The sequence below is a fragment of the Grampus griseus genome (assembly GCF_964374135.1).
Source record: "Grampus griseus genome assembly, chromosome: 12".
Taxonomy (NCBI): Eukaryota; Metazoa; Chordata; class Mammalia; order Artiodactyla; family Delphinidae; genus Grampus; species Grampus griseus.
Window position 1 is genome coordinate 16,671,658 of NC_139006.1, and position 22,917 is coordinate 16,694,574.

The 22,917-nt window shown below is 52.3% G+C and overlaps 1 protein-coding gene across 2 annotated transcripts; it reads left to right on the forward strand.

Annotated features, from left to right (window-relative positions):
- Positions 1-1,388: 1,388 nt before the first annotated feature.
- Positions 1,389-15,977, forward strand: ACADS (acyl-CoA dehydrogenase short chain). Of its 2 annotated transcripts, none has more exons than XM_082667242.1 (10): positions 1,389-1,513; positions 2,154-2,317; positions 12,729-12,878; positions 13,123-13,234; positions 13,677-13,828; positions 14,106-14,276; positions 14,355-14,492; positions 14,659-14,754; positions 14,929-15,020; positions 15,167-15,977. In XM_082667242.1, the coding sequence occupies exons 1-10, from the start codon at positions 1,468-1,470 to the stop codon at positions 15,198-15,200; spliced, it is 1,155 nt and encodes a 384-aa protein (XP_082523368.1). In that variant the 5' UTR covers positions 1,389-1,467; the 3' UTR covers positions 15,201-15,977. The 2 variants fall into 2 exon arrangements, with proteins under 2 accessions (XP_082523368.1, XP_082523367.1); XM_082667241.1 differs by having other exon boundaries at positions 14,964-15,020.
- The last annotated feature ends 6,940 nt before the right edge of the window (positions 15,978-22,917 follow it).

Below are 22,917 nucleotides of genomic sequence, written 5' to 3' on the forward strand. Positions count from 1 at the left end.
CCTGGTGCCCAGGTAGAGTGATGAAAGGTGAGGAAACTTCGGAGCATTTGCCAACGACAGTAAAAGTACTGTGGATTTAGAGGCTTTCTTTTGAATGCATTTCTTTTTTTTTTAATTTATTAATGAAGCTGAGATCTTGGCTCCATTAATTTACTTATATTTTAATTAATTAATTAATTATTATTAATTTTTTTTTGCGGTATGCGGGCCTCTCACTGTTGTGGCCTCTCCCGTTGCGGAGCACAGGCTCCGGACGCGCAGGCTCAGCGGCCATGGCTCACGTGCCCAGCCGCTCCGCGGCATGTGGGATCCTCCCGGACCGGGGCACGAACCCCTGTCCCCTGCATCGGCAGGCGGACTCTCAACCACTGCGCCACCAGGGAAGCCCCTGAATGCATTTCTTTTAAGTGCAAGGTAACATTTGAAAGACTTTGCCGCATCTTTTAATAGATCTGCAGGAAGCAGAGCAAGATCTTGAAGGAAGACAGAACTTTTGGCGTGTGGGTCAGTGCTGGGGACAGACGCCTGGCTGAGTTATGTGGGAAGAAAGGCAGCTGTAGAGACTGGGTTCCTGGGGGCGTGTGGGAGGTGTCTGGAGCCTGTGAAGTCTGACTCACACCTGTGCCCATGCAAGACCCTTGGCAGGCAAGTGAAATCGCCGTAGTTTTGGGGGCAGGGTGAAGGCGTCCTGACGGACGCTAAGGACCAGTGCCCCCTGATCCCGGTGGAGGGGTGGGGTGGGGGGCTCTGCCCCCCAGTTGGGAGTGAGACGGTGGGACCACAATGGAACAGGGAAGCAGCAGTGCCACCCCACCTGCACAGCCTCCCAGCAACCCAACTCCCCATGTCTACATAATGAGCACCAGCGCAAGACAAGACCCTTGTCCCTCTTGGCGCTCAGACTTACAGGGGGCTTGATAAGATTTCAGATGCTACGTGCCAGGAATAAATAAAACAACGGGATGGAGAGTGTGTGTGGGGAAACACTGGCCTCCTGCGGTCACGGCAGGCCTCAGCGAGTGAAGGGAAGGAGAGTTCCAGCTGAGGGAACGGTGACTGCAAAGGTTTGGAGGCAGGAACCAGCTACAAGTATTAGAGAAAAGCTGCCCTGTGAGGCTACAGCAAGAGCATGGTGGGCGTGGGGCCGGGGAGGGAGGCGGGGGAAGGCCAGATAGGGCTTTTTAGGCCACGGAATTGGATTTTAGGAGAGATAGGGCCCCCCCCTCGAAGAGCTTTAGGATCGGCCTGAAACCGATTTCGGAGACTTCCCCAAACACCGGACAGTTTGATTTATCTCTTGGGAGGGAGGCGGGGCTCAGGAGGACCCGAGGCAGGCCCCGCCCCCGGAGAGCGAGCGCGCGCCGGCCCCGCCCCGCAGGCCCCGCCCCCCGCCCCGCGCCGGAACCCGCGCTCGCGGTCCGAGGTCGCCTGGAAGAAGCCCAGTGCCATTGCCGGTCTCCGTCCTCCATGGCCGCCACACTGCTCGCCCGGGCCTGCGGCCCCGTCCGCGGAGGTGAGTGCGCTCCGGCCCGGGGCGGGCCGGGCGGGCGTGGGACCCGGAGGCCGATTCTCGCCTGACGCAGGCGGGCTGGCGGTGCCCCTCCGGCAACGCGCGGCCTTTGCTCCAGTTGGGCTGCTCCTTGCGCCTCCTTGGGGCCTGCCAGGCCCCGTGCTAAGTGCTACAGTCAGTATCTCATCCTCCCAGCCCAGGAGCTGAGTACTGCTGTCCTCCACATTTAGAGAAACCTGTGAAGTTAGGATCCTCGCCTAAGGTCACAGAGCTGTGCTCTTACTATTATTGGTGTTATACTGGTGATTGAGTGGGATTGTTGTACAAAGTGTTTAGCAAGCATAGTAAACATTCAGTGCTATTCCCAACAGCAGCGCTATCAACATTTTGGGCCTATAATTTTTTGTCATGGTATCTGTCCTATACAATGTTTAGCAGTATTCCTGGCCTCTACCCACTCCATACTACCCTTCGGTTGAGACAACCAAAAATGTCTCCAGACATTGCCAGATGTCCCTTGGGGGACAAAGTCATCCGTGGTGGAGAACCACCCAGTTAGTGGATCACTATTATTATTATTATTATTATTACTACGCAAGACCTCTTACGTTCCCCTTCCACTGACTACTCTTCTCATTGGCAGCTCTCCGGCCTCGGGACTGGCGTTGCTTACATACCATCTACCAGTCTGTGGAACTGCCCGAGACACACCAGATGCTTCGTCAGACATGCCGGGACTTTGCTGAGAAGGAGCTCTTTCCCATCGCGGCCCAGGTGGACAAGGAACATCGCTTCCCGGCGGCTCAGGTGAGAGTTTAAGAGTACAGGTACCATCAGCTCCAGGATGATTGGTGACAGTGACATCCAGAGGCACGGAGACTGCAATCAAGGAACCCTAAGTGGGGGGTGGGGGGTGGTCCTGGGACCCAGAATATGCCCTGGAGGTTTCCCTTGTCCAGAATGAGGCCTATAGCCAGGATGTAACTTCTGGAATAACAGTAATAATGGTGGATGGTTGATATGCTTACTACGTACTGGGCGTTGTGTTGATAGTAATAGTTAATGCTTATAAAATGCTGACCACGTGCTCGGCATTGTCCTAAGTTCCGATGGGTTAGCTCACCTGTTTCTTTTCATTTGGCCACACCACGTGGCATGCGGGATCTTAGCTCCCCGACCAGGGAGAGAACCTGCGCCCCCCTGCAGTGGAAGCTCGGATTCTTAACCGCTGGACCTCCAGAGAAGTCCCTAGCTTATCTGTTTCTTAAAACTGTCCTATGAGATGAAGGTGCCATTATTACATACCCTTTTGTACAGCTGATGAAACTCAGATTGATGAGAGGATTAAATGTGCCCAAGGTCATGGAGCTAATAAGTTACAGAGCTAAAGTTTGAACCCAAGTCTGTCTTCTGCCGGCTGCTGAGATCCCAGTCAGTCCCCTCCTCCCCGTGCCGTTGTATCACTCCATCTATAATGACAAATTTGAGATGTTCCTGCTGTCTCCATCCCCTGGCTTGGCAAGATGTCTGGCACACAGTATACTCAATAGATATTTGTTGAGTACATAACTTGTGAAAGAGCCAATCTGTCTGGCCTCTTCTCCACGCCTGTTTTCCAGTCTGAGGAATTCAGGAGTTGTGATCACCATTCACATGCCTCATAGGCTCTGGGGCCACTTTTCCAGCTTAGTGAATGTTGTGTGTTCACAGTGTATCGGGCACTGTGCCTGGACTGTGGGAATACCCAAGGAGCTCAAAGTGGGGTGGGCAAGTGGCATTCTGAGCACCAAAATTAGTTGGGCAACGTTTAGGTGTTAAGCATTGAAATCATGTCATCTCATTTAGTCCTGAGGGCATCCCCAGCTGCACGTCTAATCTCCATTTGGCTTCCTGGAATGCTTGCAAGGATTGTGGGAGATCACATATGTCAAGTTCATGGTGCCTGGTACTTGAAAACCAGAAGCTATTAATACTATTATTATTTTTATTACAGTTGAGAAAATTGAGGCACAGAGAGGTGAAGTGATTTTCCAAGGCATACTGTCTATGGACCAGTAGACCTGGTGTGATTGGCTCCAAAACCCTGCTCCATCCCCTAGCCACGTGCTTGTCCCAGAAGCCCAGCTGGGAAGCCCTGTTCTAACCGGGAATATTATCGTCAAGGGCCTAAACTACCCCTGTATCCTCCATACCGCCACACTCTGGTGCTGCCCTCAGAGCAGTTGTCCAAGACATGGCTGTATATTGGGGCTTTTCTGGCCAAATGACAGACCACTTGATTTATTTTTCCTATATTCCCTCAAATTATAATACTTATTATATTACAGACATAGACTTGCTTTGTGCAAGAAAACTGGCAGTAGAAACAGGCTTTCTACCAACCAACTCTTCACCAGTCCTCTGGCTTTGTAATCTCTTACTTGCTTTATAAGGCGGGGAAGGTTGCAGATTGATCCTGCCACTAAATAGTGGCAGAAATGGATGTGGAAGGAAGAGATCAAAAGCATCAGCTTCCTACCTTCTGACACATTCTGGCACCCGGAGGCTGCACAGTCCAGACTTGCTGATGCATGACCTAGCTCAGAGTAGTGATAGCATTTATTTGGTTTGATCTTGGACAGGAGTTTTCATATCTGTAATCTGGTTAGGTTATCAGGAGTCCTGCTATTATTTCCTTTGTCTAGAGGATGTAGGAGCAGTTGTAGGAATTGCCTGAGGTCTTAGAGCTTGGGGAGAAATAGATCTTCTGATCTTGCCCCTGCCCCACACAAACTGGACTCTGTCGTTTTGGTGGCTGATGGGATGCAGAGGTTGCTCAATGTTGCCCTTCGCTAAGGATTGAGGCCGGTTGGCTTTTTGCTTTTATCACTCTCTGTTATTGTGGGTAGTGCTCAGCTCCCCCCATTACAGAAGGGAATCCAGGGCTTAAACAGGCAGAAGGGTCAAAGCAGTAGACACAGGGATAATAGGGCAGGTTGCAAAATTAAAAATAATACCACTAGTGTTTTATTTTTTTTAATTTTTTTAACATCTTTATTAGAGTATAATTGCTTTACAATGGTGTGTTAGTTTCTGCTTTATAACAAAGTGAATCAGCTATACATAAACATATATCCCCATATCTCCTCCCTCTTGCGTCTCCCTTCCTCCCACCCTCCCTATCCCACCCCTCTAGGTGGACACAAAGCACCTAGCTGATCTCCCTGCGCTGTGTGTCCACTAGTGTTTTAAAATGACCATAGTAATAATAACAGGAGTAACTATCATTTGAGGGTTACTGTATTCCAGGTGCTTATCCATTAAATCTTCAACAAAACACCCTGAGGCAGTTACTTCATTGATCTCCAGTCTTCAGATGAGGAAACTGAAGCCAGGGGTTACATTTCTTGGTCAGCAGTCACACAGCTGGGATTGGAGGAGCCAGATGTAGACTCTGAGCTTCCCCCCGACCCCACCGGCCTACAGGAGATGCTTAGTTAGTGATATCTTTCTTTCTTTTTTTTTTCTTCTTTTTAAAAATTTATTTATTTACTTTGGCTGCACCGTAGTTGCGGCATTCGGGATCTTTCAGTTGAGGCATGCATGCGGATCTAGTTCCCCGACCAGGGATCGACCTGGGCCCCTTGCATTGGGAGTGCGGAGTCTTACCCACTGGACCACCAGGGAAGTCCCTAGTTAGTGATTTCTAATATTTTTTTCCTGAAGAATTTGTTTCCCCCAAGAAAAGTGGGTTTACTGGGGAAGAGTCAAGGGGAGAATTGAGAGGTGGGCAGGCCACGAAGGAGGTGGAAAGCTAGTGCCAGTTTCTGCTCACGTGGCTTGTTTTGTAATCTAAGCGGAACTTTACTCTTTCTGTGTCCAAACCTAACCCCTGCCCCCGAGAAAAAAAAAAAAAGAAATAGTTATGAGTTTATAATGCTTTTATGTTATAAAGGGAAATAGGAAATAGAATGGTGTTTCCAAACCAGCTTTGGACTCCGGAACCTGGAAATGTATATGTGCATTTTTTTTTTTTTGTGGCCGCACTGAGCATCTTGTGGGAACTTAGTTCCCTGATCAGGGATGGAACCCGGGCCCCTGCAGTGGAAGCGTGGAGTCCTAACCACTGGGCTGCCAGGGAAGTCCCTACATGTGCATATTTATATGTATGAAACTGAACCCAGTTTCTTTTCCTTCACTCAGTGAATGTTTATTGAGTAACTTTTTAAAAAATTAATTTATTTTATTTTATTCTTGGCTGCGTTGTGTTTTCGTTGCTGCGTGCGGTCCTTTCTCTGCTTGCGGTGAGCAGGGGCCACTCTTCATTTGCTGTGCTCAGGCTTCTCATTGCAGTGGCTTCTTGTGGAGCACGGGCTCTAGGCGTGTGGGCTTCAGTACTTGTGGCACGTGGGCTTCAGTAGTTGTGGCACACAGGCTCAGTAGTTGTGGCTCACGGGTTTCAGTAGTTGTGGCACACAGGCTTCAGTAGTTGTGGCACACGGGCTTCAGTAGTTGTGGCACGTGGGCTCAGTAGTTGTGGCTCACAGGCTCTAGAGCGCAGGCTCAGTAGTTGTGGTGCACGGGCTTAGTTGCTCCGTGGCGTGTGGGATCTTCCCGGACCAGGGCTCGAACCTGAGTCCCCTGCATCAGTAGGCGGACTCTTAACCACTGTGCTGCCAGGGAAGTCCCTTATTGAGTAACTTTAATATATCAGGTGCAAAACCTGCTTTTCGTCCTCTTGCCCTATCTCAGATGGTAGTTAACTGCATAGAAACCTCTCAAATCATAGTCCATTTTTCTTCTTCCTCATGTGCACAGACTTCTGTGAATTCCACCCTGGAAGTGTCCCCTGAATGGCACTGCCTCTCACCTCTCCCGGCAAGAATTCATCGCTCTGTGTTTCAGGAGTGTTCATTCATAATCCCTAATTCTCTGGGTGTGCTTGTCACGTGATGGTGTGTATCCTGTGTCAACAGTTATTTCCCACAGTTGCCTCCCTGAAGGCCCGTATTGGTCTTGTTCACGCCCCGACCTCCTCGCCCTCCGTAAGTGCTTGGCATTCAGCAGATGTTTGCTGAACTTTATGGACTTGAATTTTATGGTTAAGTCATCCTGAGTGTCCTTATTGTCCCAGCACTTAGCACACACTGACCCAGCGTGGGAACTGGGGAGGTGGCTCCCGTGGCCCCTTCCCATTGAATAAAGCAACAAATTTTCAACAAGTTAGGGAATTTGATTCTCTAAAAGGAGTCTGGGACTTCCCTGGTGGGAAGTCCCAGACTCCCTGGGACTTTGTCCTGGGACAAATTTGATTTTTTAAACATGTGAGCTTTTAGAAGTGACTTAAAAGCACTATTTTTATATGAAGTGTCCTCTAAATGTGTCCCAAATATGAAGGCAGCAGGTGCTGAAGGCTCACTCTGCTAGGAAAGGGGTCCTTCTCTTTCTCACATTTTCTCTTGGGAGTTTGGAGACCACCAGCCTTGGCCCAGTCAGGGATGCAGGTCTGGACTCCTGGTTCACAGACACAAGGGGCCGAGAGTAACCACCGTGGGTAGCAGCTCTGAGGGGTTCCCCTTGAGGTCGCTCTGAAGGTCAGGCTGCTAGGGGAAAATATTAGGGAGCCTGGCAGCTGTTAGCCAGTTACCATCAACATGCTTAGATCAGGAATGATTTATACAACTGAACATGCGGTCTTTTTGTGTGTGTGTGCTGCTGCTTTTTGTTTTGTTTCTGATTTCTTTTTTTTAAAATATAAGTTTATTTATTTATTTATTCATTTTTGGCTGCATTGGGTCTTCGTTGCTGCATGCGGGCTTTCTCTAGTTGCGGCGAGTGGGGGCTACTCTTCGTTGCGGTGCACGGGCTTCTCATTGCGGTGGCTTCTCTTGTTGCGGAGCACGGGCCCTAGGCATGTGGGCTCAGTAGTTGTGGCTCACGGGCTCTAGAGTGCAGGCTCAGTAGTTGTGGTGCACGGGCTTAGTTGCTCTGCAGCATGTGGGATCTTCTTCCTGGACCAAGGCCCGAACCCGTGTCCCCTGCGCTGGCAGGTGGATTCTTAACCACTGCGCCACCAGGGAAGTCCCTGATTTCTTCTTCTTTTTGATTGTACTGTCTCTCCTCTCCACTGCCATTGTCTCCAATTTTTTTTTTTTTTTTTTTGTGGCCACACCGTGCGGCATGTGGGATTTTAGTTCCCCAACCAGGAATCCAACCTGTGGCCCCTGCAGTGGAAGCATGGAGTCTTAACCACTGGACTGCCAGGGAAGTCCATGTTTCCAATTTTTTTCTAGAATGTTCCTGCAGCTGGCCATGGCATATTGCCAGAAATCTCGAGATCCACTTCAGAATGAGAAGGGTTGGGGGAAATAGCATGCTAGTGAAGTTGCTTGGGTGCAGTCATTGTGAACTCCTACAGCTTTTTATTCAGACAGAGAGAACTGTCAGGAGAGTCAGAGGACAGTGGTGTGGTGTAGAGACGAGTGCCGGGAGTTCTGGCTTCCCCATCCAGGTGTCCCGGGACTGGCACCATCTGCACGTGAGCCCCCTTCCGTAACAGGAAAATGGGATAATCCTTGTCCTGCCTACACTCCATCTGGGAATTTTGGTTCCCGTTCTGTTTCTTGGGGTGAAATGGCGTCATGGTGTGATCGGCTGATCTGTCGTTTATCCCAGGGTTGTGTACTGGAGATAGAGGCTGAAGAGGGGGTGGGTCTTAGTGTCCAGGGAAGCTGGGTGGCGCGTGTAGGGTGAGACAATTGGGGCTTTTTTTTTTTAGCTCAGTCTCTCTTGCTGTTTGGCCAGAGAAAGCACTTCAGCGGGGTTCCTGTCCAGGCCTGAGCATGAATCTTGGGGACCCTGCGTATTTCTGGCACCTGGTAGAATACGACCCTGGCTCCTGACCCAGCACAGGCATTCCCCATAAAACACTATTCCACCCTGGAATAGGTTTGTTGCAGGCCCTAAGTGTGGGTTCAGAAGGGGCTCTGGGACTTCCCTGGCGGTCCAGTGGTTAAGACTCTGCGCTTCCAGTGCAGGGGCATGGGTTTGATCCCTGGTCAGGGGACGAAGATCCCACATTCTGTGCAGTGCAGCCAAAAACCAAAGAAAATTAAAAAAAAAAAAAGGGGGCTCTGTTCTGAGGCCACGCTTGTGCTGGCACAGGGCTTAGTGAGTCGCCGGGTCGTGTTCAGAGACAACCCTGCCTAAACCACTGTCTACTTTCCACTCCCACCCCCTCCTTGATTCCCACCAGCTGCAATGATGCAGCTTTTCGAGCAGCATCACCCCCGCTGGCCCCAGGTGCGCGGTGACCACAGAATTTTTTTTAAGCAATTCTCGAAATGACACATCCCTGGGAGCTCTGAGTCCCACTTATCACTGTGTACTAGCTTCCCGTTGCTGTTGTAACAAATTACCACAGACTCAGTGGCTTAGAATAGTACACATTTAGTGTCTGACAGTTCCTGGAGGGCAGAAATCCAAAGTGGGTCTCTCTGGGCTTAAAATCAAGGTGTGGGCAGGCCTGCGTCCCTTCCAGTGGCTTCAGGGGAGAATCACTTCCTTGCCTTTCCCAGCGTCTAGTGGCCGCCTGCATTCCTTGGCTCATGACGCCCACCCCTCCAGCCAGCATCCCAGTCCCTCCAGCCTCTGCTTTCATTGTCCCATCTCCTTCTCTGCCCCTCCTGTCTCCGTCTTTCCCTTACAAGGACCCTGCGATGACATTAGCCCCCCTGGATCATCCAGGGAAGCCCCCCCACCTCACGATCCTTCTCTTAATCTCACCTGCAGAGTCCCTTTTGCCACGTGAGGAAACATATTCACAGGTCCCGGGGGTTAGGACGTGCTCGTCTTTGAGGGGCTGTCATTCTGCCTCCCACGCACTGGCCATCTCCTCCCCTGTGTTACACGGGAGACCCTGAGCACAGTCAGGCCCACCCCAAGCTTAGAGTCTTACAAGAGTTTCCCATGGGAACAACTCAAGGCAGAATCAAACAAGCAGTTTCGTGGAGGGACACAAATCATTATGGAAGTTCAGCAGATTCACCAGTGCCCCTCCTCCCAGACATCACTGTCAAGACAAGAACTTATCAGTCACTTAATGATAATAAATGCCATTCACTTGCTCATCATTGCTAATTCTTAGAGAACTGCCCATCAAAACTACAATGAGGTACCACCTCACACCGGTCAGAATGGCCATCATTAAGAAGTCTATGAATAATAAGTGCTGGAGAGCGTATGGAGAAAAGGGAGCCCTCCTACACTGTTGGTGGGAATGTAAATTGGTGAAGTCACTATGGAGAACAGTATGGAGGTTCCTTAAAAAACTAAAAATAGAGCTACCATGTGATCCAACAATCCCACTCCTGGGCATATACCCAGACAAAACTATAATTTGAAAAGATACATGTAGCTCTGTGTTCATAGCAGCACTATTTACAATAGCCAAGACATGGAAACAACCTAAATGTCCATCGACCAATGAATAGATAAAGAAGATGTGGTACATATATACAATGGAATACTACTCAGCCATTAAAAAGAATGAAATAATGCCGTTTGCAGCAACATGGATGGACCTAGAGATTATCATACTAAGCGAAGTAAGTCAGAGGAAGACAAATACCATGTGATATCACTTATATGTGGAATCTAAAATACAACACACGTGGGGCTTCCCTGGTGGCGCAGTGGTTGAGAGTCCGCCTGCCGATGCAGGGGACACGGGTTTGTGCCCGGTCCGGGAAGATCCCACATGCCGTGGAGTGGCTGGGCCCGTAAGCCATGGCCACTGAGCCTGCACGTCTGGAGCCTGTGCTCCGCGCCGGGAGAGGCCGCAGCAGTGAGAGGCCCGCGTACCGCAAAACAAAAAACAAAAAACAACACACATGAAGCCATCTACAAAACAGAAATAGACTCACAGACATAGAGAACAGACTTGTGGTTGCCAAGGGGAGGGAAGGATTGGGAGTTTGGAATTAGTATATCCAAACTATTATATATAGGATGGATAAACAATAAGGTCCTATTGTATAGCACAGGGAACTATATTCAACATCCTGTGATAAACCATAATGGAAAAGAATATGAAAAAGACTATATAGATGTATAACGGAGTCACTTTGCTGTATAGCAGAAATTAACGCAACATTGTAAATCAGCTATACTTCAATAAAATTTTTTAAACAGTGCCATTCACTGATCACTCACCTCGTGCCAGGTACTGGGCTCAGCATTTTATATATATATTGTCTCAGTTAGTCCTTAAAACAGTTCTATGAAGTAAGTACTGTTTGGGGAAGGGGGGAATCAAACTTATAATCACAGAAGTAATGTTAATTATAGACAAATGAGAAAATATGGCAGACATTCTTACTGATTTGCTTCATTGAAGTCAGCATAGTCTAAGAACACGGTTACAGGATACAAATGACAATGATTTTCTTTTTATGAATTTATTTATATTTTATTTTTGGGCACGTTGTGTCCTCATTGCTGCACGCAGGCTTTCTCTAGTTGCGGTGAGCGGGGGCTACTTTTCGTTGCGGTGCGCAGGCTTCTCATTGTGGTGGCTTCTCTTGTTGTGGAGCACGGGCTCTAGGCGTGTGGGCTTCAGTAGTTGCAGCACGTGGGCTCAGTAGTTGTGGCTCGTGGGCTTCAGAGCACAGGCTCAGTAGTTGTGGTGCACGGGCTTAGTTGCTCCGTGGCATGTGGGATCTTCCTGGACTAGGGATTGAACCCGTGTCCCCTGCATTGGCAGGTGGATTCTTTTTTTTTCTTTTTTATAAATTTATTTATTTTTGGCTATGTTGGGTCTTCGTTGCTGTGCGCGGGCTTTCTCTGATTGTGGCGAGCGGGGGCTACTCTTCGTTGTGGTTCTCGGGCTTCTCATTGTGGTGGCTTCTCTTGTTATGGAGCACAGGCTCTAGGCACGCGGACTTCAGTAGTTGCAGCACGTGGGCTCAGTAGTTGTGGCTCGTGGGCTCTAGAGCGCAGGCTCAGGAGTTGTGGCACACTGGGCTTAGTTGCTCCGCAGCATGTGGGATCTTCCCGGACCAGGGCTCGAACCCATGTGCCCTGCATTGGCAGGTGGATTCTTAACCACTGCGCCACCAGGGAAGTCCTAAAATGATTTTCTAATGAAAAGCAACGGTCCCTCTTCTACCCCAGCCTGCTCCGTAGAGGCCATTGGTTTTAGTTGTTTCTTCTCAAAGCTACGCAGGTTCTGTTGTGGTCCCTGTTTCCCAGGTGGGGAGCAGGCTGACAGAGGGTAAGGAATCTGTCCTAGGAACCTGCTGAAGGGTCTGAGCTGGTTGAGGTCCTGGAGTCAGTGCTGGGTTTCAGTCCCAGCCCCACCACTTACAAGCTCCGCCCCGAACTGGTTGCTTCACCTCCCTGAGCTCCGGTTTCCTCACCTGTGACATGAGGTTGACTCAGCATTGTCCTCACAGAGCTTCGGCGAGACTCAAATTGAAGAGTACACATAAAGCATTTTTCAGTGTTGGGCATTGATAATTAACGATGACCACCACTGGTATTCCAAGTCAAAAATTCCAAGCTTCTTCCCCTTTATTCATTCTTTCACTGGCATTGGAATATAGCAGTGGACAAAACTGCACTGTCTCTGCCCTCGTGGTCACAGAGAGAGACCTTAATCAGAACAAGCACGTGAATAGGTGTGAAATTACAGCTGCGCAAGCACCACTAAGGAGAGGCACAGATGCTGCAGGAGTGTGTGATTAAAGGATTTGACTCAGTGAGGTCAGAGATGGCCATGCAGCAGAAGCGATGCTTGAGCTGAGCCCCAAGGACGGGAGGAGATAATAACTAGTTGATAAAGGGTATCACTGGCAGGAAACAGCATGTGCAAAGGCCCTGTGGTGGGGAGGGGAAGTGTGGTATGTGTGAGGGACTGAAAGAAGGTCTGTGTGGCACTGTGCTGCCCTGCTCTGCTCCCTACCTCAGAGGCCCCTAAAGCCTTCTTGTGCCTTCTGCTTGCTCACTGGTTGTGTCTGTAGACACAGGGTAGAGTTGGGGCGGAATGTGGGGACAGGACGGCTTCAATGAATGGTGCTGTCTTGCAGACTCAGCCTCGGGGGTCCTGGGGTAGGTGGATGTGGCCATGTGACCTGAGTTTCTGCAGGCACTGGCTCAGGGGCAGGAGGGTTGGGGGTGGAGAGGGTGGGCACCGTCCCCTGGCAGCTGCCCTTGCCATGACATCCTTCCCTGGGGCCAGGTGAAGAAGATGGGTGAGCTGGGGCTCATGGCCATGGATGTGCCCGAGGAGTTTGGCGGTGCCGGCCTCGATTACCTGGCCTACGCCATTGCCATGGAGGAGATCAGCCGGGGCTGCGCCTCCACTGGAGTCATCATGAGCGTCAACAACGTGAGTCTCGCGCCTGGGCCCTGGATACACCGGTGGAGGGGAAGCTCCTGTGGGTGGGGGGCAGGCCCTCTGCCACACAGCCCCACATCCGGGGCACAGCCCGACCTTGGCTCCCTGCCCCTGACCACTTCTGGACCTGGTCCCTTGCGTGGGCCTCTGGAGAGAGGAGGCCTGGGGGTGGATACGCGGGCGGGCAGGTGTTCTGGGCTGGAAGGCCTCCGACCGCTCTGCACTGTCCCCCCAGTCCCTCTACTTGGGGCCTATCCTGAAGTTTGGCTCCAAGGAGCAGAAGAAGCAGTGGGTCACTCCTTTCACCAGTGGTGACAAAATTGGCTGCTTTGCCCTCAGTGAACCAGGTATCACCGTGGGACAGTGGTCTGCCCCTGTCCCCTCCCCTCAGAATCGGGGTGACTCAGGCTGGGGCCGGTGCTGAGCTGGGTCAGCTGCTCGTTGCCTCCCGGGGCAGGAGGGCAGGAGTGAGGGCCTGGGGTGGAGCTCTGGCTGCTGGGATCGCCACAGAGCCCGAGCTCGCCTCGGCTGAGCTGGGAGGGAGGGACTTGGGCCCTGGGGTCCCTTTGGCTTGAAGACACCCAGCTGTCACATCCCCCCCCATCCCCCCACCCCGAGAGCTGTGGGAGCCGGTGCGGCCCTCGAGCCTTCTCTCAGGAGCCAGACCCTGATCCCTTGGACCCGGGTCTGGCTCACCAGCCAGGGGTGAGGCTGGGTTCCGGGTGAGTTGGTGGCGGTGCCCTCGGAGGGCGGAGGCGCCGGTGGACTCTGAGTCTGCGTGTGGGGCAGGGAACGGCAGCGACGCGGGGGCCGCCGCCACCACTGCCTGGGCAGACGGTGACTCGTGGGTCCTGAGTGGCACCAAAGCCTGGATCACCAACTCCTGGGAGGCCTCGGCCGCCGTGGTCTTCGCCAGCACGGACAGGTCCTTGCAGAACAAGGTGGGGACCCCAGAGAGAGGGTCAGTGAGACGTTCAGAGTTTCTAGATCCAAACCTCCTCGGTCCGATGGAGCTGTTCTTGCTCTGGGACACGTGCCGCTGTCCCTGTCCCTCTCCCTCCCCGGGCGGCGCCTTCCCCAGAGGAGCCGGCAGAGGGCGTCACCGCGAGGTTCTGAGGGAGGTGGAGGGAAGGGACAGGAGCTGGTGGCTGTGGTGGTTTGTGTGAGGGGCGTGGCCTCGAGCAGGTGAAAAAGTCACTGGGCGCATCTGGCCTCCAGGGCATCAGTGCCTTCCTGGTTCCCATGCCAACGCCCGGGCTCACGCTAGGGAAGAAGGAAGACAAGCTGGGCATCCGGGCCTCATCTACTGCCAACCTCATCTTCGAGGACTGTCGCATCCCCAAGGACAACCTGCTGGGGGAACCGGGGATGGGCTTCAAGATTGCCATGGTGAGCCCAGCCGCAGGGGCGGGGGCCCTGGGGCCCTGGGGCCCTGCTGGCCGGCCACTGACAGGGCGGTCCTCACAGCAAACCCTGGACATGGGCCGCATCGGCATCGCCTCCCAGGCCCTGGGCATCGCCCAGGCTGCCCTCGACTGTGCTGTGAACTACGCCGAGAACCGCACGGCCTTCGGGGCGCCCCTCACCAAGCTGCAGGTCATCCAGGTAACGAGGCACGGTGCCGCGGAGGGAGAGAGTTTTGGCCTTTCCGCTCTGCCTCCCAGATGGCTTTCACCTGCTCCCGTGTCCTCTGCCCTCCTCCCTCCTGTCTTGCAGGGAGAGGGGAGGGAGGGCAAACACCGACTGCCGGGGTGGGACTGGGTTGTTGCAGTTCAAGTTGGCGGACATGGCCCTGGCCCTGGAGAGTGCCCGGCTGCTGACCTGGCGCGCTGCGGTGCTGAAGGATAACAAGAGGCCTTTCATCAAGGTGCCCGTGGGGCTGGGGTCTCCCTGGGCACGGCCCAGAGCTTTGGTGGTGGAGGGACTGAGGGAAACACCTGGGCGGGGTCCTGGTTCCTTGGGCCCGTGGGTTTATTGCTACAAGGGGTGGCTCCCCCAGGCCCACCCTGCTGAGGGCCATGTGCTGGGTGCTCCGCCCAAGGTCGAGTTTCTGACGCCACCATCCCCTGTGGTTAGGAGGCCGCAATGGCCAAGCTGGCTGCATCGGAGGCCGCAACTGCCATCACCCACCAGGTGAGTGCCCCCGGTGCCTGGGCGAGGGAGGTCCCAAGGGTTGAGTAGCAGTGAGTGTGCTGGCTGCCCCTCCCCCGGCTGATCCTGTCCTGTTTTTCCCCTCGAGTGGGGGTCTTCTCCTCCTGAGCCCCTCCTTTCCGCCTTAGGCCATGCAGATCCTGGGTGGCATGGGCTACGTGACAGAGATGCCAGCCGAGCGGCACTACCGTGATGCTCGCATCACTGAGATTTATGAAGGCACCAGTGAGATCCAGAGGCTGGTGATCGCCGGGCACCTGCTCAGGAGCTACCGGAGCTGAACCCTCGGTAGGGCCGACAGTGCCCGCCGGGATCTGGGCTGGCCTGAGGACCAGGGGAAAGTGGGCAGGAGCCACGTGGCCTTCCCCCTGACTCCCTGTCAAGGCCTGTGGGGCAGAACGGCGGGGGCCACGCCTCCTCTCGCCAGGGTCCCCAGACCCAGTCTTCTGGGTGGACCTGCCGCCCTCAGCTCTATCTGCCCCAGACTGAGCTGCCTGGGAGAAAGGAAGAGCCGGGCTGTGGTCTGAGGATGCCCGTCCTCAGCTCAGGTTCTTGGCTTTGTTCCCTCTCCACCACCGACTGTGCCTTATTCTCTTCATCTGGAGGCTGGGCCGTGGGAAGGGAGAAATTACCACTTGGGGACTCCCCAGTTCTCTTCTGTGGGCCCTGGCGCTTAGCGTGAGACCCAGCGTCTCCTCTTTCCTCTGAGGTCAGGAGTCTGGAGGAGTGGGGTGCGGTGGGGGCCCGGAATGACCAGGCCTCGAAGCAGAAGTGTTCTCTCAGGCCCTGTAGCCTCGGGGCTGGGTCATTGTGGAAGCTGCCCTGCATCCCATTAACCTGTTCTTTGTAAAGTGTAAATGAGTGCAGGTGGGTGGTCTGATTCGTGCTGTGGGATGATCACCTGTGGGAACTAAGTAATAAAGCATACCTGTCCCCTGACCCTCATGTCCTTGCTTGGGTGCTGCTGGGGAGGGAAAGATGGTCCTTTAATCTGCTTTCCTGCAAACCCCCCCCTCTGTGTGAGTGAGTGAGTGAGTGAGAGAGAGAGAGAGAGAGAGAGAGAGAGAGTGTGTGTGTGTGTGTGCGCGCGCGCGCGCGCGCGCGTGCGTGCTTATGTGAAGCCGGCTGCAGCGGGAGGGTCCATTTCCACCCTGGGAGAGCTCCAGCACGAAGCAGGGTTGATGCAGTTCAGGAGAATAAGGGCTTGGGTGTCTAGGAGACCGACTGCTGAGCAGGGAGGGCCAGCCAGGTTAGGGCCGCGGGCGGGCAGGCAGGTGAGTGAGTGCCAGCCTCAGGGCAGGAGGAAGGAGGATGCAGAGGGGCTGGGGGAGAGGAGAGGGGAAGGAGCAAAGCCGAGGAAACGGAGACTTTGAAAGCGTCTGATTTGCTTACTATCTGTTCACTGAGGGCCAGCACTGAGCCTGTAGTGAGAGGGTCCTGTATCGAACCGAACTCAGGTCCACTCGTCCAACGTGCAGCAAAGCCAATCTGCTGACACCAGGTTGTGGTGAAGGAACTACAGTGTTTATTGCAGGCCCCAAGCAACGGAGTGGAGACAAGCCTCAGATCCACTCCAGGTGGTTTCTTAAGGGGAAGAACAGAGAGGCTGAGATTAATCATTTCTGTGATGAATGGTAGTTTCGGGAGTCAGGGTGTCTCTGGTTTAGGGTTCTCTGGCCGGGTGGCCCATGGCTCAGGGGTCTGTGAACTCATCTTGCCCTGGAGAAACACCCTGAGTTTGTGTGGTAATGGTATCTATGATAGCAATTTTAGCACATTAACAACGTTATTGACAACAGCTGTTGTAGTCATCTGACGCTGGTTGATTAGTGTGAAGTTAGCACAGGATTGAGGCCAGAGGGTATAAGAAAGGGGATAAAGTTTTGGATAGAGATTAATCACCAGCTCAGCAAGGGAGTTGGTTTAAGGAGGGCTCGGTTTGGGTCCTGGTGGTGCGGGGCCGGCTTTGGGCCGACGTGCCTCTGCGCGGGGAGCCCATGCTGTTAACCGTTGTGGCGCGGTGTGGAGAGCGGAGCTGCTGGGGGAGAAACGGAACAGAGGGGTGAGGGCGGCGGCAAGAGCCCGCAGACAGTTTCAGAAGAGGTGCGGACAGCCCTCCGCAGAACGGGAAGGGCCGGGAAGCTGACCTGCCACTGCTGTGAGGTCTCTGGAGGGAAGAGGGGACGGGAACCTGACCAGTTGGAGCCACCATCAAGTGGGCGCCCAACCGCGCGGGCTCTCGCGGCGCGTGGGTTCACGTGCAGGGGCGCGGGTGAGGGGCGCCGCGCGGCCGAGGGAGGCAGCCTCCAGCCTCCCCGCGCCAGCGCCGGCCTCGCCCTGGGCCCGCGGGCAGCGCCCCGGCGCCCGAGCAACGACTCCCTCGCCAGCGGCTCTCCGGGCGCACACGCCTCCACGGGCCGCTGTTGGCGGGGCGGGCCTCCCGGGTCTGGGCACCTGGCCCAGGTGTGCGGGGTGGAGGAGCCGGGCCCCGCAGGGCCGACAGGCGCAGCTGCGGCCCGCTTTCCCCCACTGCGCAGGCGGGCGGGGCGCGAGGGGCAACAGGAGAAGGATCCCGCTAACGAGACGCAGAGACCGCTTCCCTGCCGCCCTGGGGTCTGGTGGACGGCGCCGCCTCCTGCTCCAGGTAAGCAACTAGCTCACACCTCTGCGGGGCCCTGGGCTCGGGTGCAAGCCGAGGGTGCGGGGAGCAGGCTGGGATTCCAGGCTTCTCCCCCGGAGCAGCCGCGGTTGACCCATCCCACCTGGGAGGCAGGCGAAGGGCGGCCTCTCCCTGAGTCGCTGACCCCACGAACAGGGGCAGTGGCGTTCAGGTGGCTCCACGACGCCTCCAGCGAGGTAGCCCTGGCTGCTGGCCCAGGTGAGGGTGAGGGGACAGGCACGTGGTTGAAGCTGTCTCTGGGGCTTTCCTCTAGGCAGTGGGGGACGGGGTGGGGGGAGGGAGTTTTGAGGCTCAGAGGAGCCCGACCTGAGCCCCAGTCCCAGGTTGGGACGCCAGGCTGGGAACCCAGCTCTCCTGCTCCGGACTCTGGCCCCTCCTGTCTTGGTCGGGCCAGTCTGCCCTACCTGTTGAAAAGCCTCTGGGCCTTGAAGGGCCAGGCGGCCAGCTAGGGCCACAGCGCTTCTCCAGGGCAAAGGGCTGGGCCATCAGAGCCCGCCCGGCCGGGGAACGGGCCTGTTTTCCCAGCGGCCGCCCCAGCTGGGCGTCTGCTTAGATGGAGCTGGGAAGAACCTCAGCCTCGGGGTCATAGAGGGCCATACTGTCCTCCATTTCCGCTCAAGGTCCAGTCTGTGCGCTCCAGATCTTCTGGATGCTCTCATGGGTTGGGGGTCTCCCTCTCCTGTGGGGGGACAGGAGGTGGGGAGAGTCAACCACCAACCTTTTGGCTTTGACGGGGAGCAGGCCTTCCTTAGTTGAAGCTTCTCCAGCTCAGAACTGAATGCTGAACTCTGCCCTGGGTCTCCTTGAACTAGAACTATGCAAGTAGGTCGCAGACATCATGTCGCTTTGTGCCCAGTGTGTGTTTCCTACGAATAAGGACAGTCACATTCACTTACACATCAGGGGGACAGTTACCAAAGTTGGGAAGCTTAACCATGGTCTGCAGACGCCACTCACGATTTGCCAGTCCTCTCCATGCCCTTCACGGTGGTTTAAGGTCCAGGATCACACGCTGCATTTAGCTGAGGGGTCTCTTGTTTCTTTCATTCTAGGACGGTTTCTCATACTGAATTTATGGTGACATTGGCAGTTTTAAAGTGTCCAGCTGGTTAATTTTGTAGACTGTCCCTCTGTCCAGCTTTGTCTGATGGTTTCTCTGTGATAAAATGCGTGGTGTGTATTTTTGGGCGACGATAGTGTAGTGAAGTCCCTATTTCACACCTGACTTCGACTGTTAGTGCTTTATCTTTTTCTTAATTAAGATGAGGTTTATCATCTTTCTAAAATACCAATTTTTTAAAAAAATTATTTTATTTATTTATTTTTGGCTGTGTTGGGTCTTCGTTGCTGCGCACGGGCTTTCTCTAGTTGCGGTGAGCGGGGGCTACTCTTCATTGCGGTGCGCAGGCTTCTCATTGCGGTGGCTTCTCTTCTAAAATACCAATTTTTGACTACTGACATTCAGTATTGTGGTTTTTAAATTAATTTGATAGTTTCCTTCTAATTTTTTTGGATTTAATTTGCTGTTTTTTTCCCCCCAGCTTCCTGGGATGAATGTTCATTGGTTTTTTTCAGTCTTTTTTCTAAGGAATGAATTTAAAGTTATGCATTTCTCTCTAAGCATGGTTTTAGCTTCATTTTGTAAATTTCAGTAGATTGTATTTTCATTATTACTCAGTTTTCTGAGTTCCATTATGCTTTCTCCTTTGACTTATCAGTTGTTTCAAAGAGTATTATTTATTTATTTTTGGCTGCGTTGGGTCTTTGTTGCTGTGCACGGGCTTTCTCTAGTTGCAGTGAGCAGGGTCTACTCTTCGTTGTGGAGCACAGGCTTCTCACTGTGGTGGCTTCTCTTGTTGCAGAGCATGGGCTCTAGGCGTGCGGGCTCAGTAGTTGTGGAATGTGGGCTCAGTAGTTGTGGCTCGTGGGCTCTAGAGCGCAGGCTCAGTAGTTGTGGTGCACGGGCTTATTTGCTCCGCAGCATGTGGGATCTTCCTGGACCAGGGCTCGAACCTGTGTTCCCTGCATTGGCAGGTGGATTCTTAACCACTGCACCACCAGGGAAGTCCCGAAAGAGTATTATTTTATTAAGACGGGGTTTCTGCAGTATTTTTTGTTATTGATTTTTTAAAAAATAGTGGTAAGATACACATAACATAAAATTTACCATTTTAGATTGGCACAGCATTGTAAGTCTACTTCAATTTAAAAAAGTTATTAAAAAAAAAGATGAACTATCCTGTGCATGATGGCAAAGTGAGCTTTCTAAAATGCAGATCTGATCAGTACACCCACTTGCACACTCTGAATTCCAATTTTAATAAATGACTTGCTCTTCTGCCAAAAAAAGACCATTTTAATCATTTTTCCTAAAAAAAAAAGTACAATTCAGTGGCATTTAGTACATATACAGAGTTGTATAACTATCACTGCTATCTAGTTCCTGAACATTTTCATCACCCCAGAAGGCAACTCTATACCCATTGCTATTGATTTCTTTTTTCTTCTTTTTCTTTTTTTCTTTTTGGCCATGCTATGGTGTGGCATGTGGGATCTTAGTTCCCTGAGCAGGGATCGAACCCATGCCCCCCTGCAGTGGTAGCGGATCCTTAACCACTGGACCGCCAGGGAAGTCCCCCACCGCTATTGATTTTTGCCTTAATTGCATTGTAGTCTCAGAACATTGTCTGCATTATTTAAATTCTTTGAAATTGGTTGAGACTTGCATCATGGCCCCATGTCATTTTCTATAAAAACCGAATATTTTTTAAGAGATTCTTTTTTTCCCCATTGATACACATAGCTCTAGTTCATTTATTTTGATTGCTGTATGGTATTCCATTGTGTAAATATACTGTATTTAGGTAGTTTACAGTTTTTCTCTGTTATAAACCATGGTGCAGTGAACATTCTAGACTGTGTCTCCTTGTTCAAGTGTGAGATCTTCTGAGCATTTAAATGGAAGTGGACTTGTTGGCCTCAGGCTGTTTGTCGCTTCGGCTTTACAGATATTTGCCAGATCTCCACCGTGGTTCCATCAGCACATAGCCTCCTAGCAGGGGAGGAGTGTCCATCCCTTGGTACCATCAGATTTGACCATTTTTCTTCAACCTGATTGTGATTTTAACGTACGCCCCTGGTTGCTAGAGGAGTTGCCCATCTTTTCACTGTTGATTGGCCATTCTGGTTCCTGCTGTGAATTGCCATTTATGTCCTTTGTTTCTTCTATGGGTTATTCTTTTCCTTATTGATTTGTAATCATCCCACGGGCATAGTTTGGCTGCTAATCACTTGCCAGCTGTAGAGTTGCAAAAAGACTCATAGTGTGTGACCTTTCACTTTTTTTTTTTTTTTTTTTTGCGGTATGCGGGACTCTCACTGCTGTGGCCTCTCCCGTTGCGGAGCACAGGCTCCGGACGCGCAGGCTCAGCGGCCATGGCTCACGGGCCCAGCCGCTCCGCGGCATGTGGGATCTTCCCGGACCAGGGCACGAACCTGTGTCCCCTGCATCGGCAGGCGGACTCTCAACCACTGCACCACCAGGGAAGCCCGACTTTCACTTTTTAAAGTGGTTTTACATTTTAATGTCCACTTTGAAAATTAAAAAAAAAACTTTCAGAAGTTTTATCTATACTCTGTAAACGTTTCAAGTACACTTTTCATGATAAAAAGTGACAGTCCCCTCCTGGGGGGGTAGTTTGGGTACATCTTTCCGGACCTTTTCCTGTGCATCTGCAAATAGCTCAGTTATGTATTTTTCCCCCAGAAATGGGATGAATGCTCTATGTATTATGCGGCCTTTACATCAAGTGACCTCTCTATACCTCTCCTTAGCAGAAAGATTTCTCCCCCTACACATATATACACACACACACACACACACACACACACACACACACACATACATCCTAGAGTTGCCCAGCACCAGAGAGAGGAGAGGTTGCTCGTGGGCCAGCCAGCTTGTCTATATTCCCGTTTTTAAAAGTTGTAATATATGCATAAGATGAAATTTACCATTTTAACCATTTTTAAGCATACAGTTCAGTGACATTAAGTATATTTGAAACAGGAGGGAAGGGGGCAGGGCACCACCTTCAAAAGAATGACAGAGCCCTTGAAGATATGACATAAACTTGTCAGAATCAATTAGGTCCAAGATGGTGGAAGATTCGACTTCCGGTGGACCCTGAGCCTCATTACGCTCATTGTAATACATTAGCCTGTGCTAAACTACACACCCACTCGTGCCATGACAGTCCCGAGGCCCAGCATAAAAGGCCAAAAAGTGGGCAGTGGTGGTCCAGTTTCTGGACATCTCCACCCCTTCTCCAAAATAGTTGGAATAATCCTCCCACTCATTCGCCTATGAAATTACCCAGCCCATAAAAACTAACCACCCCATATTTTGGGCCCACACTCTGTCTGTGGAGTGTGTTTCTCCCAGGGCAGGTCTTGCCTTTTGAGACAGACCACATTCTGTCTATGAAATGTATATCTCTCTAAATAAATCCACTTCTTACCTATCACTTTGCCTCTTGCTGAATTCCTTCTATGCTGAGACATAAAGAACCTGAGCTTCATTAAGTCCTGAGACCAGGTGTGCGATCCTTTTTTTTTTTTTTGATTGTACGCGGGCCTCTCGCTGTTGTGGCCTCTCCCGCTGTGGAGCACAGGGTCTGGACGCGCAGGCTCAGCGGCCATGGCTCACGGGCCTAGCCGCTCTGAGGCATGTGGGATCTTCCAGGGCCGGGGCACGAACCCGCATCCCTTGCATCGGCAGGCGGACTCTCAACCTCTGCGCCACCAGGGAAGCTCCAGGTGTGCGATCTTAATTAAAAGACAGTGGGTTCACATGCCGTGGGGCAACTAAGCCCACGTGCCACAACTACTGAAGCCCGCGCGCCTAGAGCCTGTGCTCTGCAACAAGAGAAGCCACCGCAATGAGAAGCCCGCGCACTGCAACGAAGAGTAGCCCCCGCTTACTGCAACTAGAGAAAGCCCATGCGCGGCAACGAAGACCCAACGCAGCCAAAAATAAATTAATTAAAATTTAAAAAGGGCAGTGGGTTCAAGTTCCAGCCCATGGGTTCAAATCCCAATCTGGGTTTTGGCTGGGTATGAGATCTGACTTGTGAGGTTTCATATTCACATTGTTGGGCAACCATCACCACTATCCATCTGCAGAACTCTCTCTTCTTC